This window comes from Pristiophorus japonicus, chromosome 13 (genome assembly GCF_044704955.1).
Source record: "Pristiophorus japonicus isolate sPriJap1 chromosome 13, sPriJap1.hap1, whole genome shotgun sequence".
NCBI classification, from domain to species: Eukaryota; Metazoa; Chordata; class Chondrichthyes; family Pristiophoridae; genus Pristiophorus; species Pristiophorus japonicus.
Window position 1 is genome coordinate 107,374,236 of NC_091989.1, and position 20,625 is coordinate 107,394,860.

The 20,625-nt window shown below is 45.7% G+C and overlaps 1 protein-coding gene across 3 annotated transcripts in view; it reads right to left on the minus strand.

The window, feature by feature from the left end:
• Positions 1-244: 244 nt before the first annotated feature.
• Positions 245-20,625, minus strand: part of wdr59 (WD repeat domain 59) — a 101,414-nt gene continuing 81,033 nt past the window's right edge. For 2 of the 3 annotated variants that reach the window (XM_070897840.1, XM_070897839.1), the window contains 6 exons: positions 18,412-18,524; positions 16,124-16,274; positions 11,010-11,082; positions 7,131-7,254; positions 5,519-5,661; positions 245-1,529 (listed from right to left, as the gene is read on the minus strand). In XM_070897840.1, the coding sequence (XP_070753941.1) occupies positions 1,294-1,529; positions 5,519-5,661; positions 7,131-7,254; positions 11,010-11,082; positions 16,124-16,274; positions 18,412-18,524 (840 nt within the window). In that variant the 3' untranslated portion in view covers positions 245-1,293. Of the gene's footprint in view, positions 1,530-5,518; positions 5,662-7,130; positions 7,255-11,009; positions 11,083-16,123; positions 16,275-18,411; positions 18,525-20,625 lie in introns of those variants that run through there. The other variant, XM_070897841.1, reaches the window with a different exon arrangement.

The window sequence follows — 20,625 nt, forward strand, 5'->3', positions numbered from 1 at the left end:
TCTGTTCAAGAACTGCCCTACTAAACTTCATGTATTTTTTTTTCAAGTGAACTTTGAGCTAATAATGAGGGATGTTAGTATTAAGAAACGGACCATTTTCCATTTGCAGCATGTAGCGTCAATATCAACCGCCCCAGGTTAGGTACTGCACTGTTAGAAACAGAGTAAAGCTCCCTTTATTCTGTTTCAGTATTGTGCCTCAGCCCCTGGTCTCAGAGAGCTCCCTCCCCCGCCCCAACCCCACCTACTGCAGTTGTGTAGCATTTCCTTCAATTTCCCACACCACCCATTCTGCAGCTCATTGAGCGACATTCCCAATTTAGTGCCAAATTCAAGGCAGTTTTATGCTGTGGGCCTATGGCCATCAACAATGGAATCTCGACTGCCCAAACTCATATCACGTAGGATGTGTAGAGAAAACGACAGAGGGGTCAGTCTGGGCTGGATTTTTATCCACCTTCCAGGTGTGAAGCCAACGTCTAACCCACTGCAGCATCCAGTACCTCTACTGAACTTAATTATCATTACTCTTCAATTTGTGGAAGTCAAGTCAAACACCGCACAAGCAGTGTGGAAATATATCAGCAGCAACCATGAAAACTAGAAAAAAAACCTGCGCAAACCACTGAGCAAGTAATACCTCTGCTAATCAAAGACTGGTTTAACAACCACAGCTTTATCAATTGTGGTCATTTCAAGTCTGTGCTTGTGTTAGTTGGGAAACATTTTCATTCGTACACGGCAAGTATGTAGGGTCACCGTCGAACGCTGCGCTCACGGCGATCACCGTCCAACGCTGCGCTCACGACGATCACCGTCCAACGCTGCGCTCACGACGATCACCGTCCAACGCTGCGCTCACGACGATCACCGTCCAACGCTGCGCTCACGACGATCACCGTCCAACGCTGCGCTCACGACGATCACCGTCGACAGCTGCACGGAGATCATCACTAACAATGAGCCAAATCCATGTTATAGTTCATTTTAAAAAAAAATGCTTTTATAAATAAGTCTTGCTTTTAGATCTTGCCATTCATCGTTGCTGTGCCGGAGAATATGTGCAACTCGTGCTTGCTCCACCCTTTAAAGCAGAGTCCAGATGATTTGAAAGTCTGAAGATTTGTCCCAGTGCCTCTAAGAATAAAACTCCAGTATCAAAGTTCTCCCACTGATTAAAGTTTCCACATCTCTGTTCAATTGACAGTCACAATTTCAACTAAGAGCCACAGATAGAATATTCTGGAATGCTATCCAAGGCCTCGGATAACTAGCAGTGATGGTGGGCTTCTTTCAGAATGTGCTCTCGAGCAGGCAGTGGCAGCCACAGCCCGTGGGGCACACTTCCTGGGTCCGGAACCACTCCATCATGTGACTGGTATGGCCACCATGCCCACAGGTGAGACAGAAGTTGGCAGATCCACGGACAGCCACATGGCAGATGGCACACTGGAAGGTGAAGCCTTTGCAAATAGCGCACTGTGTCCCTCGTACCTCACTGCGGCAGTGACAGCAGTACACCCCAAACTCTGGAGGAGAAAGCAGAGAAAAAAATTAAACTGTAATTAAAACATTAAATAATAAATTTCCCACATTACAACAGAGGCTACACTCCAAAAGTACTTCATTGGCTGTAAAGCGCTTTGAGACGTCCAGTGGTCGTGAAAGGCACTATATAAATGCAAGTCTTTCTTTTATTTTACTGGGCAAAGAAGCCCATTACTATCCAAATATTTCTGCCCTAAATTCAGTTGAAAGCTGCCTCATCTTTCAGCAAATAGAATACATGAAACCTAAACAATCAATCTATGCAACCATTTCTCTTCCATAGTGAACATTTTTTGTCCACCATCACTCCCTGTATTAAGTTGCCTCCTCCTTACACTGGCATGTCCTTGTGTGAGCTTTCTCCCAACATCTTCATCCTGACAATATCGACAGTTTCCATGAGTGGACAGAGATTCATGTAAACAGCACCCTACACCCTTAAACAGTGGGCGGTGTGTGAGACAGTACATGTCCAAGACTAACAATTGCCCTTAATTACAGAGTAATCCACAGAAAACTATAGGGGATTCCTACCACCCATTCAATAAATACCACATGGCCAGACTGTTACTTTCCACCGACGACCAATAGATTTATTTACAGAAGCAAAAAGACACAGCAAAAAACAAAGTGTGCAATACTTGACTTGTAAAATACAAAACCATTTCAAAACAAGAGAGAAGGCCTGAACGCCGTGTTATTTTCAGTAGCTTTCAACGGAGTCGCTAATGGACATTAACATAGGGAATGAATCGCAGAAGCACTGGTAGCTCTCTGGTGGTTGAGGCACTATGAGCAGTGACCTGAGGAGCACGGGGCTGCCCCTCAATTACACTGCTCTCCCTGATATTAACGCAGGCTCATTTAGCGATTACACAAATTTGGCGCGGACACGATGGGCCGAAATGGCCTCCTTCCGTGCTGTAAAATTCTATGATCATCAATTGTCAGCCGCTCAAGATATTAACTAATTTCCACGCGTAAGTGAATAAGGTATGAGCAGTGGTCTCCTGGCTATCTGATGATGTATTTGTTTTTGATTCATCTTAGAACAAAGCTCCCTTGGATGGTCCAACATTTGAGAGAATTCATTTTCTCTATTCCCGCCACTCACCCACGCTCCGAGCATTTGCATTTTAAAGCAGAATTGTCGAGGGATTTTTTGGGCTATTCCTGCTATAAACCGAATATGGTCAAGTAGAATTCGCCTGCCTGGCAGGAAAACCATATTTAGACTCCAACATCCACTTACCCTGAGTCATGAAGATAGGGGAAGCAAGACAAGGGGAGGGGGCACACAGCTACATGTTTGTTCTTACGATATCTGCTTGTTTTTCTGCTGATAAAGGGGAACTAAATGTTTAAACAATGACCTCAGGGTCTCATGTACTTTGTTGCGGAATGTGTCTATTCTTCTGTGTAACCTTGATGACACACGCAGTTGTAGTTTGCAAGCTTAAATATGGGGCGCTCTGGGCCAGTCGGAGAGTATCTGGGGTTATGGGTTGCGGAACCCAAGCACAGATCTCCGACATAGCCACGTCTACAAATACGTATATTAAACTTGTGTGTTTTCCCACTTAGAGACAGATGTCTTGAGTCTTGTCCTTTGACATAGATTTGTACCGCAACAAGAATGACCCAGCCACCAAGCATGCTTCGACCTAATCAGTTTGAGTATAGGTAGTGACACTGAGAATAAAGGCTATCCAGCGCTCATTGGGACTGGGTACTTCTGGAACGTTGTGTATACTGGCCCCCATCACAGAGACAAAGGATCTAGTACTTTTCGGTTTCAACTAGCTGAAGCTGATTTTTTTTACCCTCGCAATGAAAGGCATAAAAAAAATTAAATATCGAACTTTTCCCTATTTGAAGGAGGATGCAAACTCAGTCACCAACTCACCCGTTTGGTCAGATTATTCAGCGGCAAACTCAACTCTCCAAATCACAAGATTGAGTTCCAGGCATAGCTATCAATAACCCAAACATTTATTCACAAATTTATTTTAATAGGAACAGGAGTAGACCATTCAGCCCCTCGAGCCTGTTTCACCATTCAATTACATCATGGCTGATCTGCACCTCAAATCCATTTACCCGCCTTTGCTCCATATCCCTTGATGCCCTTACCCAACAACAATCTGTCAATCTCGGTCATGGAAAATTCAATTGACCTACTATCCACAGCCTATTGGAGGCGAGAAATCCAGATTTCCATTAGTGTGTGTGAAAAAATACTTCCGAATTGCACTCGAGTGGCTCTGCATGAATTTTAAGATTGTGCACCCCTTATCCTGGATTCCCCCACCAGAGGAAAAGCTTTTCTGTATCTATTCTGTCAAACTCTTTCATCAACCTCTGTGGGCTGAACTTGGAGGTTAGACCTGAAAATGTGTCCACTGACATGCCCATTCCACCGATTTCACGTTTTGCTCACATTTCTTATTACAATGCGCCCGAACATAAAAATGGCTATAAATCAGCGTAAATATCAGGGCCCAAAGAAAGTGCTGAACTCACACTATATATTCCTTCTTTCAGTATGAAAATTAAAGTTTAAACTGACTCAACCATCATTCATGCACATTAGACACAAGGGGGCTGAAATTCCTCAGTTCTGCTCCTCCCGATAGCGTCTCCGGAGGCACTAACGGAGCACGAAACTGCTTTTGTCCGGGGGTGGGGGCACTACCGGCTCCAGCAAAATTACGCGGGAGTTAGCAGAGGCAGGAACACGGTAGTGCCCTGGGCCACCGGTGATGACGTCATCGCCGTGAGCGGCGATCCCTTTTTGCCGCGTGGCGGAAATCAGACAGCACCCTGTGAGGCTGGCGATGTCAGCACCAGCCTTGCGGGTCACGAACCAGGCCGACCACCACTCGTGGGGTGAAAGTTAAAGGGGAGGTGCGCTGCACCGTGATTTTTTTTCTTCGGTCGACTCACTGATCAGCCCATTTCTGTTGTGCTGTCGCGTGGTTCAGGCCGCCGTCGTGCAGCTTGGCACAAAGTAACAGAAAATAAGAGCAGAGCTCAAGATCATTTTTTTAAAACTCAAACAACTGCAATAAAGCAACAGAATGACTGTTTCCTGCCTCGCCTGAAAACCTGGTGTTAATTTTAGGAGAGCCTCTGAGCAAGCGCAATTGGCGGAAACTCGTACATGGGTCTCTGTAGCTCGAGGACACGGCCAGTTTTATAGGTGGAGATGCGTTCGGGCGGACGGATTGATAGACAATCTGATTTGGGCGTATTGTAGTTACATGTGTAACTCACCAACACCCTTTTAGGCCGCATATTTGACTTGCGCATGTCTCTAGACATAAATACACAGGAAATTCAAGGCCATCATCTTGAACACCTTAATTAGATCACCCCTCAACCTTCTAAACTCAAGAGAATACAAGCCAAATTTATACAACCTGTCCTCATACTTTACCCCTATAAACCCCGGTATCATTCTGGTGAATCGGCACTGTACCACCTCCAGGGCCAATATATCCTTCCTTAGCTGTGGTGCCCAGAACTGAACACTGTACTGCAGATGGGGTCTGACTAAGGCTCTGTACTGAAGCATAACTTTCGTATTCCAGCCTCCTTGAGATAAAGGCCAACATTCCATTAGCCTATTTCATTATTTTTTGTACCTGTTTTTAGTGATCTGTTTTTAGTATACCTGGACACCCAAATTCCTTCTACAGCTCCTCTACGGTTCCTAGTCTCTCGCCATTAAGGATTTGCCACATAGTCATTATGATTTAGAGAGCTGGCCTTTTGTAGAATAACCAATTCAACTTCAACAGACTTGATCCATAACTAACAAGCAACTTCACTAGAGCACTGGCCACACAAGGTAAAATCAGATGGGTATTGGGTACTGAAGTACCACCAGTTTGAGTTTCTGGGACCTCCACTACACCAACAAGCATAAAGCCAGTAATGAGGTTACTGCTTTAAAATCTGTACTTACCAATCCCCTTGTGAGGGTCTGGAGGGCAGGAGACAAACTTCAACACCTCTGCACGCTTCTCTCGCAGACCCCAGCGGTACAGGATCTCCCCATAACACTTCTTAAAGTCATCATATTGCAGCATGTTGGCTGGGTCAAGTAGCCTGGAAATTGAGGGAAGGGAGGCTAAATCACAAATACACAAACTATGCAAGCAATATTATCTTAGCGTGAGAAATACGCAGGCAGATTTTCTGTTCAATAAAGTGTTTTGGTTCAACTCCCTCAGTTTCTCCTCTTTCCCCAACTTAAGTATCTCACACATTATTGGAGAGGATGAAAGATCTACCCCAGGACCTCTGCAAACGACCAACAGTTGATGGATATTGCAGGAACACAGTCCAGAAACAAGAACATAAGAAATAGGAACAGGAGTAGGCCATTTGGCCCCTTGAGCAGGCTGTGCCATTTAATAAAATCATAGCTGATCTGATCATGGACTCAGCTCCACTTCCCTGCCCGCTCCCCATAACCCTTTACTCCCTTATCACTCAAAAATCTGGCCATCTCTGCCTTAAATATATTCAATGACCCAGCCTCCACAGCTCTCTGGGGCAGAGAATTCCACAGATTTACAACCCTCAGAGAAGAAATTCCTCCTCATCTCCGTTTTAAATGGGTGGCCCATAAGGTTTCCCTCCCTTTCTGTGCAGAAGCTCCTGGCCTCACTCAGTTCTTGCCCACAGTGATGACGCTGACATCAGGACTTGGAGGTGTGGGGAATCACAATGCAAACCTATGTTCCACATCACTCCACATTGCTGCACACTATTGCTACCCACAACCTAACACCCAAGTGGCACTCTCTTTCAGAGGCCACTGCCCCTTTCTATCATCAAGGTCATTAAACTGGGAAGATGATACAATCAGCGCTAACGTTTGTTCTTTGAATTACACGACATCAAGTAAGTAGCTGAGAACAGAGAAAGCAGACAGCTTGAAGTAGTCTCTTCCCCCTACCCCCACCCCCACCATCCCTCCAATGAGTCTTGTACCCAGTACAAAATGACCAGATTTAAATCACAATGCATCATTCAGACCTCTAATCTTTCTACCCTCCCCACTCCCAAAAATACCGAGGGACAATTCAGCAAGTCTACCCAGCAAGTAGCTGAACCACAGAGACCAACATGGAGCCAGATCTGATACCTGGGCTGTACTAACAGACTGCCAGATGGGCAGTAAGAATGCTACAAGTGGCCTCAGAAGCCCCGGTTAAGTGGGGAGGGAATATTTGGCCAAGGTCCCTGCATTTGATCGCTACCCAGCAACTCCTACTGGAATTGCACCTGTATAGACAGCCCTCGAGGACAGGATTGGGCTTTCCTGTGGTGCCCTTCATGGTAAAATAGTTCACTTGTTAAAACTCACAATAGCCACTTGGATAGGATAGTGAATGGCTAATGCTCGTGTTACTGGTCCCTAGTAAGGAGTGAACGCCTGCAAGAGAGAGGGAAATCATTTTTTGTTTAAAAAGGCTAAAAGACTAAATCAAAGCTTAAATGATTGGCTACCAGAGGTTTCTCGTATTTGTTTTTTACCATATAAAGACAGGTAAAGTGTAGTTGCTCACTTTTTGTTCTTTTCATGTTGTTCTTTCTCTCGTTCTTTTGGATCCATGTAGATCTGGTTTCCATAACGATAGTCATCTGGTGACTCACAGCACCAAGAGCTGAGGTGCTCCGATTCCCGGCCCGCTAAAACAGAGCGTTAGCATATTTATTACATATTAACTGGAGTCAGTGCAGCAATCACACACTGGGTGAGGCCTGAAAATTCTCAGCATCACTACCGCCCCCAAAAGTCTGATATAGTTTCTCTGTATGCTGGTGACATGTAAGAGCTCAGGGTCATACTGCAGACAATCATGACATTGCTTCGTCCTGTTCGCACATTCGAAGTCGGCTCATATAGCCAGTGCAATGACCATCAGTCAGTGACATGAGCTCAGTATGAATATTGAAATCTGAGCTGGGCTGGGTTACACACTGCAGCACAGAATCAGTGGGTTCAAATGATGATCACAAACCACACGATTGTTATTATCTGAATACATGAAATGCTTCACAGCCTTGCAAACTACAATTCAGTTCCCATAAAACACAAGGATTTGGCTAATTCTGTAAAATTAATTTGCATGGCTAATTTTGGTGACAATGAGCTGCTAAGTTTTTGGTGATTATGAATGGCAATTCATGCAAGTCTGGAATGAGCCACTATAAAGGGCTGAAATTGATGGGTAAAATATCTTCCGATTCATGTGCTGAAGTCCTCTGAAATATCACAGGAACAGTCAGTGAGCATCATTACTCCAGTGATTATTGTGAAATTACGTCATTCTGAGAGATTCCATTTGGTGGCTACAGCAGCTCACAGTTACTGATATACAGACCGTATTACTAAATAGAGGTAGTATCTGAATAAAGAACAGAGCGGGGTGTTACATAAGAAATAGGAGCAGGAGTAGGCCACCTGGCCCCTCGAGCCTGCTCCGCCATTCAATAAGATCATGGCTGATCTGGTCATGTACTCAGCTCCACTTCCCTGCCTGCTCCCCATAACCCTTTACTCCCTTATCGCTCAAAAATCTGTCCATCTCCGCCTTAAATATATTCAATGACCCAGCCTCCACAGCTCTCTGGGGTAGAGAATTCCATAGATTTACAACCCTCAGAAGAAATTTCTCCTGGGCGGCCTAAGACTATATCCCCTAGTTTTAGTTTCCCCCATGAGTGGAAATATCCTCTCTTATGCACCCTGCTAGTTACATCCATCTTGTTGAGCTCACTCATTATCTTGTAAGTTTTAATAAGACCACCTCTTATTCTTCTGAATTCCAATGTGTATAGGCCCAACCTACTCAACCTATCCTCATAAGTCAACTCCCTTATCTCCGGAATCAACCTAGTGAACCTTCTCTGAACAGCCTCCAATGCAAGTATATACTTCCTTAAATACGGAGGCCAAAACTGTTCGAAGTACTTCAAATGTGGCCTCACCAATACCTGTACAGTTGTAGCAGAACTTCTCTGCTTTCATACTCTATCCCCCTTGCAATAAAGGCCAACATTTCATTTGCTTTCCTGATTACTTGCTGTACCTGCATACTAACTTTTGTCTTTCATGCATAAGGATTCCCAGGTCTCTCTGTACTGCAGCACTTTGCAATTTTTCTCCATTTAAATTATTATTTGCTTCTCTATTATTTCTCCCAAAGTGGATAACCTCACATTTTCCCACATTATACTCCATCTGCCAAATTTTTGCCCACTCACTGAGCCTGTCTATATCCCTTTGCAGATTTTTTGTGTCATCCTGACAATTTGCTTTTCCACCCCTCTATGTATCATCAGCAAACTTGGCTACAATACACTTGGTCACTTCATCCAAGTCATTAATATAGATTGTAAATAGTTGAGGACCCAGCACTGATCCTTGCGGTACCCCACTAGTCACGGTTTGCCAACCGGAAAATTACCCATTTATCCCGACTCTGTTTTCTGTTAGCCAATCCTCTGTCCATGCTAATATATTACCCCCAACCCAGTGAGCTTTTATCTTGTGCAGTAACCTTTTATGTAGCACCTTATCAAATCCCTTCTGGAAATCCAAATACACCACCTCGCTTATCCACCCTGCTAGTTACATCCTCAAAGAATTCCAGCAAATTTGTCAAACATGATTTCCCTTTCATAAAACCATGCGGACGCTGCTTGATTGAATTATGCTTATCCAAACATCCCGCTACGGCTTCCTTAATAATGGACTCCAGCATTTTCCCAATAACATTTGTTAGGCTAACTGGTCTATAGTTTCCTGCTTTTTGTCTGCCTCCTTTTTTTAAAATAGGGACGTTACATTTGCAGTTTTCCAATCTGCTGGGACCGCCCCAGAATCCAGGGAATTTTGGTAGATTATAATCAATGCATTCACTACCTTGGCTGCCACTTCTCTTAAGACCCGAGGATGTAGAGCATCAGCTCATGGGGCTTGTCCGCCTATAGTCCCATTATTTTATCTCGTACTATTTCATTAGTGATGGTGATTGTATTAAGTTCCTCCCTACCAATAGTCCCTTGATTATCCACTATTGGGATGTTTTAGTGTCTTCTACCGTGAAGACCGATACAAAATATTTGTTCAATGTCTCTGCCATTTCCCTGTTCTCCATTCTCATCCTCCAAGGGACCAACATTTACTTTAGCCACTCTTTTCCTTTTAATGCACCTGTAGAAACTCTTATTATCTGTTTTTATATTTCATGCTAGTTTACTTTCAGAATCTATGTTCCCTCTCAATCATGTTTTTTAGTCGTTCTCTGCTGGCTTTTAAAAGTTTCCCAATCCTCTGGCCTCCCACTAGTCTTGGCCACATTGTATATCTTCGTTTTCAATTTGCTACCCTCCCTTATTTCCTTAGTTAGCCACGGATGGTTATCCCTTCTCTTAGTCTTTCCTTCTCATTGGGATATATTTTTTTTGTGAGTTATGAAATAAGCTCCTTAAATGTCTGCCATTGCTCTTCAATCATTCCATACTTTTAGTCTATTTTTCAAGTCCACTTTAGCCAACTCTGCCTTCATGCCTTTGTAGTCCCCTTTATTTAAGCTTAGGACACTGGCTTGAGAACCAACTTTCTCTCCCTCCAACTGAATTTGAAATTCAATCATATTGTGGTCACTCATTCCTCGAGGATCTTTTACTATGTGATCATTTATTAATCCTGCCTCATTACACAGTACTAGATCTAAGATCGCCTGCTCCCTGGTTGGTTCTGCCACGTACTGTTCAAGGAAACTATCCCAGATACACTGTATGAACTCCTCCTCAAGGCTACCCTGGCCAATTTGCTTTGTCCAATCAATATGAAGGTTAAAATCACCCATGATTATTGCCGTTCCTTTTTTACTAGCCTCCATTATTTCTTGATTTATACTCCATCCAACAGTGTTGTAGAGATTACACTGATGTACTGTAGGACTGAGCAGGGTGTTGTAGAGATTACATTGATGTACTGTAGGACTGAGCAGGATGTTGTAGAGATTACATTGATGTACCGTAGGACTGAGCAGGGTGTTGTAGAGATTACACTGATGTACTGTAGGACAGAGCAGGGTGCTGTAGAGATTACACTGATGTACTGTAGGACAGAGCAGGGTGTTGTAGAGATTACACTGATGTACTGTAGGACAGAGCAGGGTGCTGTAGAGATTACACTGATGTACTGTAAGACTGAGCAGGGTTTTGTCGCGATTATAAGGGACAGAGCAGGGCTGTTTTAATATGTATTGCTGTTTTCTGCCAATATAGAATCCTGTCTCTAATTATTAAATCTCATTTCTACTGTCTCCCAGAATACCCTGTTCCATCCACTCCAACTATCCCTTCAGTCAGGACATCTTTACATCCAAGCCATCTGCTCATATTACCACATTCTTCCAAGAGTGCCTTACCTATGTTCCATCCAGTCGACCCAACGATAGTTTCAGATGTGCTTGAGTAGGACCCTGAAGAGGCATAGCCTGACTGCGAGAATAGAGAAGAAGCTTTATAACACTCTACAGAGCAGGGCCATGGAAACACAGTTGGAATCAGTTTACAAATGTTCAGTGGATACGTGCTGATCAGAACTTGGACTCAGGCCACAGACAACATTCAAATAATCTGAAACAATGTTAAACCCACCTGCCCCAATGGAGAATTAGTCCCTTCACTGCTGCAAAAACAGATTTTGTGATTTAATCCTTCCCCACCCAAAATAGAAATGTAATCCCTCCCGGGCCTCAGACAGATGTAACCGCCCCCCCCCACCCCACAGATTTACCCCTCCAGTGCCCCAGACAGATTTAACCCCTCCCGGGCCTCAGACACATTTAACCCTTCCCGGGCCCCACATATTTAACCCTCCCCCGGGCCTCAGACACATTTAATCCCTCCCGTGCCTTAGACAGATTTAATCCCTCCCGCGCCCTAGACAGATTTAACCCCTCCCGGGCCTCAGACACATTTAACCCCTCCCGCGCCCCAGACAGATTTAACCCCGCCTGATGAAATGTATCCCAGGCTGCTAAATGAAACATAAGAGGAAATAGTAGAGGCTTTGACGATCATTTTCCAATTCTCTCTGGCTTCAGGTGTGGTGCCAGAGGACTGGAGGACTGCTAATGTGGTACCTTTGTTTAAGGGAGAAAGGGATAGACGGAGTAATTACAGACCAGTCAGCCTAACCTCACTGGTGGGAAAATTACTGGAAAAAATCCTGAAGGACAGGAAAAATCTTCTTTTAGAAAGACACGGATTAATCAAAGTCAGTCAGCACAGATTTGTTAAGGGAAGATTGTGAATGACTAACTTGATTGAATTGTTTGAGGAGGTAACAAGGAGGGTCTATGAAGGCAAAGCGTATGATGTAGTGTATTTGGATTTTAGCAAGGCTTTTGATAAGGTCCCACATGGCAGACTGGTCACAAAAACAAAAGAACTTGGAATCCAGGGCAAAGTGGCAAGTTGGATCCAAAATTGGCTCAGAGACAGGAAGCAAAGGGTAATGGTTGATGGGTGTTTTGTGACTGGAAGGCTGTATCGAGTGGGGTTCTGCAGGGCTCAGTACTGGGTCCCTTGCTTTTTGTGATTTACATCAATGATCTAGACCTGACTATAGGGAGAATGATTAAGAAGTTTGCAGATGATACTAAAATTAGCTGTGTGGTTGATAATGAAGAAGAAAGCTGCGGACTGCAGGAAGATATCAATCAATTGGTCAGAACAGTGGCAAATGGAATTTAATCCAGAGAAGTGTGAGGTAATCCATTTTGCGAGGGCTAACCAGGAAAGGGAATACACTTAAATGGTAGGATACTGAGAAGAGTAGAGAAACAAAGGGATCTGGGAGTGCATGTCCACAGATCCCTGAAAGTAGCAGGCCAGGTAGATAAGGTGGTTAAGAAGACAGATGGACTGCTTGCCTTTATTAGCCAAGGCATAGAATACAAGAGCAGGAGCGTTATGCTTGAACTGTATAAAACACTGGTTAGGCCACAGCTGGAGTACTGCATGCAGTTCTGGTCGCCGCATTACAGGAAGGACGTGGTTGCACTGGAGAGGGTACAGAGGAGATTTACGAGGATGTTATCGGGAGTGGAGAATCTAAGCTATGAGGACAGATTAGATAGGCTGCATTTGTTTTCATTGGAACAGAGGGGGCGAAGGGAGACCTCATTGAGGTTTATAAAATGATGAAGGGCCAATAGTGGAAAGGGCCTATTTCCCTTAGCAGAGGGGTCAACAACCAGGGGGCATAAATTTAAAGTAATTGATAGAAGGTTTAGAGAGGATTTGAGGTGAAATTTCTTCACGCAGAGGGTTGTGGGGATCTGGAACTCACTGCCTGAAAGGGTGGTAGAGGCAGAAACCCTCACCACATACAGGGCCCAAGTTTCCACAAGAAAAAAAATGGGCGCCCGTTTTTCGCGCCGAAAAAAATCCTCGGTATTCTCCACCTACTTACAAGTCCTCTGGCCCTCGGCGCAGCCAGCACGAGCTGTGGGGGGGGGGGGGGGGGGGGCGGAGCCAGGTCCCAGTGCTGAAAACAGTGCAGGGACCTCTGCACATGCGCGCTACAGTCGGCACGCAAGTGCAGTAGCTCCAGGCGCCGAACTGTGTGGGAGGGGCCCGAAGCACGCAGCCCCTAGCCCTGGCTGAATGGCCTCACTGGGGCTCCTCCCACGGCCAGCTCCTGCTCCCCGCCCCCGACAAGACCCGACACCCGCTTCCCCTCCCGCCCCGACCCGAGTCCCGCTCCCCCCCCCCGCCGACCAGACCCGACCCGACACCCGCTTCCCCCCCCCTCCCCGACTGACCCGAGCCGACCCGCGCTCCTGTTCCCCGACCCGACCCGCGCTCCTGTTCCCCGACCCGACCCCACTGAACCCGACTCCCGAACTGGATCCAATCCGACCTCTCCCTCCCTCCCCCCGCTCTCTCTCTCTCTCCCTCCCCCACCCCCGCTCTCTCTCTCTCCCTCCCCTCTCTCTCTCTCCCTCCCTCCCCTCTCTCTCTCCCTCCCCTCTCTCTCTCTCTCCCCCTCCCTCCCCCCATCTCTCTCTCTCCCTCCCTCCCCCATCTCTCTCTCTCCCTCCCTCCCTCCCCCCCATCTCTCTCTCTCCCTCCCTCTCTCCCCCCTCCCTCCCCCCCATCTCTCTCTCCCTCCTCCCTCCCCCCCATCTCTCTCTCTCTCCCTCCCCCCATCTCTCTCTCCCTCCCTCCCTCCCCCCCCCATCTCTCTCTCTCTCCCTCCCTCCCTCCCCCCCATCTCTCTCTCTCCCTCCCTCCCTCCCTCCCCTCTCTCTCTCTCTCTCTCTCTCCCTCCCTTCTCTCTCCCTCCCTCCTCTCTCCCTCCCCCCTCTCTCTCCCCCCCCCCTCTCTCTCTCTCTCTCTCTCTCTCTCCCTCTCTCCCTCTCTCTCTCGCTCAGCGACACGAACGGCTGCAGAATTCTCCCTGGCTGAAGCACTTTCACACAGGTAGAAAGATGGTTTATTTAATCTTTTCTTCGCTTATAAATGTTTATTCAGGTTGGATTTATTTGTATAATATTTGTAGAAGTATAAATAAGATTTATTGTCGAATTTAATGAGTTCCCTTCCCCCCCCCCTCCCCCCCACCTCGTTCTGGACGCCTAATTTGTAACCTGCGCCTGATTTTTTAATGTGTAGAACAGGTTTTTTCAGTTCTACAAAAATCTTCACTGGCTCCATTTTACTTTAGTTTGGAGTACATTTTCACTGTGGAAACTTTCAAATCAGGCGTCAGTGGCCGGACACGCCCCCTTTTGAAGAAAAAATTCTGTTCTAAACTAGAACTGTAGAAAAAAAAATGTGGAGAATTGCGATTTCTAAAATAATCCGTTCTCCACCAGTTGCTCCTAAAAATCAGGCGCGAATCATGTGGAAACTTGGGCCCACAAAAAGTATTTGGAAGTGCCGTAACCTGCAGGGCTACGGACCTAGAGCTGGAAAGTGGGATTAGGTTGGATAGCCTCTTGTTGGCCGGCACAGACACGATGGGCCGAAATGGCCTCTTTCCATGTTGTAAACTTCCAGGATTCTCCCACACCCCAGACAGACTTAACCCCTCCCGTGCTCCAGACAGACTTAACCCCTCCCGTGCTCCAGACAGACTTAACCCCATCCCACGCTGCAGACAAATTTAACCCCTCCTGTGCTCCAGACAAATTTAACCCCTCCTGTGCTCCAGGCAAATTTAACCCCTACTGTGCTCCAGGCAAATTTAACCCTTCCCACGCCCCAGATTTAACCCCTCCCACGCCCCAGACAGATTTAACCCCTCCCGCGTCCCGGACAGATTTAACCCCTCCTGCACCCCAGACAGATTTAACCCTTCCCGCGCCCCAGACAGATTTAACCCCTCCCGCGCCCCAGACAGATTGAACCCTTCCCGCGCCCCAGACAGATTTAACCCTTCCCGCGCCCCAGACAGATTTAATCCCACTCCTGCCCCAAATAAATTCAATCCCCCTGCCCCAAATAAACAAACGTAACCACTCCCCTCCCCCAACACATGCGCTCAAACACATCCAAGCAACAGTGATTGGTGAACACACAACTGTTTAACGGGGGAAGCTTTAACATTGCTGTCTCAAAATACTTGGGTCCTGGACCCAGTAGTCTCGGAACGGCTCAGTGTGGATGTGTCTGACGGTCTGGAAGTATTTCCTTGGCCAAAAGCATCCACAGCCATCACCTATGAACAGCCAGGGTTATGCTCACAAAATGGTCAGGCACCAAGCGGCCTCCCTCAGTCCATTTGGTTCACATGGGATTTCATTAGGACTATTCTAACTCAAGGTGCTGTGGCTGGTAGAGCGCAGCCTGTGGCACTGGCTCCAACAGTACCTAATTACATCAAAACAGTGCAATTAGGAGTACATAAGAACATAAGAACTAGGAGGAGTAGGCCATATGGCCCCTCGAGCTTGCTCCTCCATTCAATAAGATCATGACTGATCTGATCATGGACTCAGCTCCACTTCCCTGCCTGCTCCCCATATCCCCTTATCATTTAAGAAACTGTCTATTTCTGTCTTTAATTTATTCAATGTCCCAGCTTCCACAGCTCTGAGGCAGCAAATTCCACAGATTTACAACCCTCAGAGAAGAAATTTCTCCTCATCTTTGTTTTAAATGGGCGGCCCCTTATTCGAAGATCATGCCCTCTAGTTCTAGTCTCCCCCATCAGTGGAAACATTCTCTCTGCATCCACTTTGTCAAGCCCCCTCATAATCTTTTACGTTTTGATAAGATCACCTCTCATTCTTCTGAATTCCAATGAGTAGAGGCCCAACCTACTCAACCTTTCCTCATAAGTCAACCCCCTCATCCCCGGAATCAACCTAGTGAACCTTCTCTGAACTGCCTCCAAAGCAAGTATATCCTTTCGTAAATATGGAAACCAAAACTGCACGCAGTATTCCAGGTGTGGCCTCACCTATACCTTGTATAGCTTTTATAGTCCACCCCCAGACCGTGCTAACAGGAAATAGACACTTACATAGTGTAAAAAAGGAGTAGAGGTAGAAGTGCGTTGGTACAGTTGCTGCCCTGTGCTGCCGTAGCAGTCCTGAGGCCTGGACTGGGCCTCAAACACACTGCATAGCATGGCTAGTGTCTGAACATCATGTATCGTGCTGTAATGAGTCAGGCTGTGGAAAAACACAGAACCAGTTAAGGACACATCGAGTAAGCAGTGCAGGAGGCAGAACTGGGGCCCCTCCTGTTCACTATTGGAACCACATTTAAAATGACTCAAGACTGTTAAACAATCTAGGCTGCTCAGATCAGCTGAATAAGATCACAAAGATACAAGTACAGATGGAAATGAGCATTTGGCTCATCCTTCCACAGAAACCTACAAAATATACATCAACTCCTTTGCATTGTTAAATCAAGTGAGGGTTTCACAGAACTTGGTGTCTACATATTGAGTTTGATTCACAAGTGTTTTAAGTCACCAATCTTTGGCAGGGATTGGAAATTCTGGTAACGTGGATGATTTAAACAAAAAAAGTTAAAAAGCCCCTGCCTCCTTCCCTGCTCCCTTCTTTCCAGAGGGCTCAGTGTGTAACATACTGGAAGGTGCCAGGTTTAATGTTGAGCTCCCAGTCTCAGCTAGTGCAGCAATGATGATACAATAACGGACTGCATCAATGCAAGGCAACAGCCGCTGCCCATTTGCTGGATTTGTACACATGCGGATGTCAGCTGAGGGCTGACTGGGATTGCCTGAAATTGTCTCTATAGTTATGTAACCCACCGACACTTATTGCTCGGATTCACACATTAAAAGTGAGATAACAGAGGGCTGCTGCCACCCAGGAAACCACACCCCAGTCTGAGTCACCACCTCCAGAAGGAAAGGTGAAAAAGCAGAAAAACATCTCAATTTTCTGAGATTATTTTACTAGCTGGAGATAAAAACATTTTGGCAATATTACTGGCATAGTACTAGCACTCCCAGTTGGATGGACAGTGGCTCTAAAAGCATAGTGCAGGAATTAATGTTTAGATGGGCAGGTGGCTCTAAAAGCACTGGAGGGGGCTGGTTGGCTCGAAAGGCCCTTGGAACCCAGCCCAAGACTCCGATTGGGTCTGGGGACAAACAGTACATTGGGGGAGTGGCTGCCATCCTGGAAGTGGCAGAGCAAAAGAAGGGAAAGCCTCAAATGACAGGCCATTCAGAGACGGATGGCTTTAGCAGTAGATCAGAGACACTACTATTCATAGCGCCTTGTCTTAAATTTATTGTCGCTGAATGTGGCCACCCTTAAAAACAACTGCCTCTGGATGGAGAGCCTTGCAACAGCACGGAATCCCATTCTGGACAGTGGAAAGGGAGAACTATTCAACTCTGCAAAGCACGGCATCTTCATGTCAATCATTGTGGCGATGCCCACATGCCAGATTCTCCCACCAACTGATAACATGGAATTGGTTCTTTTTCCACAAGTTAAAATTAGCACACAATTCAGATCATGGCAAAATTCCAAACATTTAGCAAAACCATCAATGCCTGAGCTCCAACAGATGTCCCTAGCTTCAACATCAGCATTCCAATCCTAACAAAAATGCCATGAAGGTATCAGCCATGGCTCAGGAGTACCACTCTTGCTTCTGAGCCAGGAGGTCATGGGTTCAAGCCCCACTCCACAGCCTTGAGCACAAAATCTAAGGGAGTGCTACACTGTTGGAGGTGCCGTATTTCGGATGAGACATTAAACCAAGATCCATATCAAGTGAACTTAAAAGATCCCATGGCACTATTTCAAAGAAGAGCAGGGGAGTTATCTCCAGTATCTTGGTCAATATTTATCCCTCAACCAACCTCAGAAGATCCGGTCACTATCACTTTGCTGTATGTGGGACCTTTGCTGACGCGTTTCCTACATCACAATAGTGACTATACTTCAAAAGTACTGCATTGGCTGTAAAGCGCTTTGGGATGTCCTGAGGTCATGAAAGGCGCTGTACAAATGCAAGTCTTTCTTTCTATGAAACAGGGTAAAACAGCAAAAAGGTTTGCAGAAGCCTTCAGTACTGAGTGTTCATTAAAATGAGAAATTACAAGATGACAGCATACTTCATTCATAAAGTTCCTTAAAAATTAACTTTTAGATTTTTCCTGCATTGAATATAGTTTCTAAGGGATGTCTCACAGAGCCTCGCTGCTTAATGAATGGTCACACAGAGACAGGCTTCAGGTCATTTTAGACAAGCCAGCCCCGAACTCCTGTCCAGTTTGCCACATCCCTTAATTACAAGTGCCTCCCAAAACAATCTTACAGCGACTCCAGGAGCTGCCGGCCGAACGGATGTCGTGCCCACGGTGTTTCTATGTCGGGGTCCGGATGGGGACTGAGGAAGGAGTCTGTGGCAACAGCAGCCAGAGACCATACCTAGAGAATACAAGGAAGTGCACAGTGAAATTAGTAAGTACCAGGCATGGGAAAGGTAGTGTTACATAAGAAATAGGAGCAGGAGTCGGCCATTTGGCCCCTCGAGCCTTCTCCGCCATTCAATTGATCATGGCTGATCTGATCTTGGCTGCAACCCCACTTCCCTGCCCGCTTCCCATAAACTGTGACTCCCTTATCGCTCAAAACCCTTGACTCCCTTATCATTACACTTTGGGTTGCATCATACAGTTTGAACAGGATTAGTCTGGTTGAATTGAATATAAAAATAGAACCACTTTCACACTTTATTCTATAAAATCAAGGATTCTAAGCTAGTTGCTTGCAGATTATAGAGCTCACTGTTGTTGTGCCTGTCGTTTAATATTAAATCGGAGGAACCAAAGTGAAAAGCCAAGGTGCAGATTGCAGGACACCACAGATTGAGAAGATTAGATGGTAATAATGTTGGATTTTAAAATCCTAGGAGACAGGAAAAACGCAAGGAATTCTACAATTTGAAGTCCCAGGAAAGAATGGGACAGAGTAAGAAACTGTGCCTTGAATCTCAATTTCAACGCAGTGAAGATAAAAGGAGAAGGAAGAGCTCATAAATGTTAGCCTTCGCTCAGTTGGAGCACTCTTGCTTCAGTCAGAAGGTCATGGATTCCAGCCCACACTGGAGACTGGAGCACAAGATAAGCTGACAATCCAGCGCAGTACTGAGGGAATGCTGCACTGTCGGAGATGCCACCTTTCAGACGAGACGTTAAACTGAGGCCTCGTGTGCCCTCGCAGGTCCCATGGCGCTTGTCAAAGAGCAGGAAAGTTCTCATGGTGTTCTGGCCAATATTTATCCCTCACCAACACCACCAAAACAGATTAACTGCTCATTTATCCCATTGCTGTTTGTGGAACCTTGCTGTGGCTGCTGCATTTGCCTACGTTACAAGAATAACTGTACTTCAAAAAAGTAAATAATTTTCTGTGAAGTGATTTGGGACACCTGAAGATGTAAAAGGCACTATATGAATTCAATTTATTTATTTCTCTCTCAAGTGATGGTGTATTTACATATTGATGGAGCAAAAAGACAGGACAGTTGCATAACTATGATAGATTATTGAAATTGGGAGCTTGGTTGTTAGCACGTTGGTGCTTCATTGCACTCCATCAGAGTGGGTGATTGTCACAGAAGCTCTTTGATCGCCACCATGCTGCTGGGAGGTGTCAAGTGGAAGGCAAGTGCTTCACCTTTGAGAGTTAGGCAGAGATGCACAGGGACCCACTTTAGTTACCTCAGACAGCTTGCCAAATAATCATCCAATCATTATTGATCAGTATGGAAATGTAAACTAGACTGTTTCACTTCCCCTGATTAGAAACTGCTAATGGAATGCAAATTCACCAATTTGGACTCCTGAAAGAAAATAATTCTTGCCATTCCTTTGACTACTTGTATAGTAACAACCCATTATACAACACTAAAATTTGGTGGTGGGAGTGTGGATTTTCCACATCAGGGTTGCATCATCATAAGAACAAAAGAAATAGGAACAGGAGTACGACATACAATCCCTTGAGCCTGCTCCGCCATTCAATGGCTGATCTGATCATGGACTCAGCTACACTTCCCTGCCTGCTCCCCATAACCCCATATCATCTTATCGTTTAAGAAACTGTCTATTTCTGTCTTAAATTTATTCAATGTCCCAGCTTCCACAGCTCTCTGAGGCACCGAATTCCACAGGTTTACAACCCTCTGAGAGAAGAAATTTCTCCTCATCTCTGTTTTAAATCGGCGGCCCCTTATTCTAAGATCATGCCCTCTAGTTCTAGTCTCCCCCATCAGTGGAAACATCCTCTCTGCATCCACCTTGTCAAACCCCCTCATAAATCTTATACGTTTCGATAAGATCACCTCTCATTCTTCTGAACTCCAATGAGTAGAAGCCCAACCTACTCAACCCTTCCTCATAAGTCAACCCTCTCATCCCTGGAATCCTCCAAAGCAAGTATATCCTTTCGTAACTATGGAAACCAAAACAGCATGCAGTATTCCAGGTGTGGCCTCACCAATACCCTGTATAGCTGTAGTAAGACT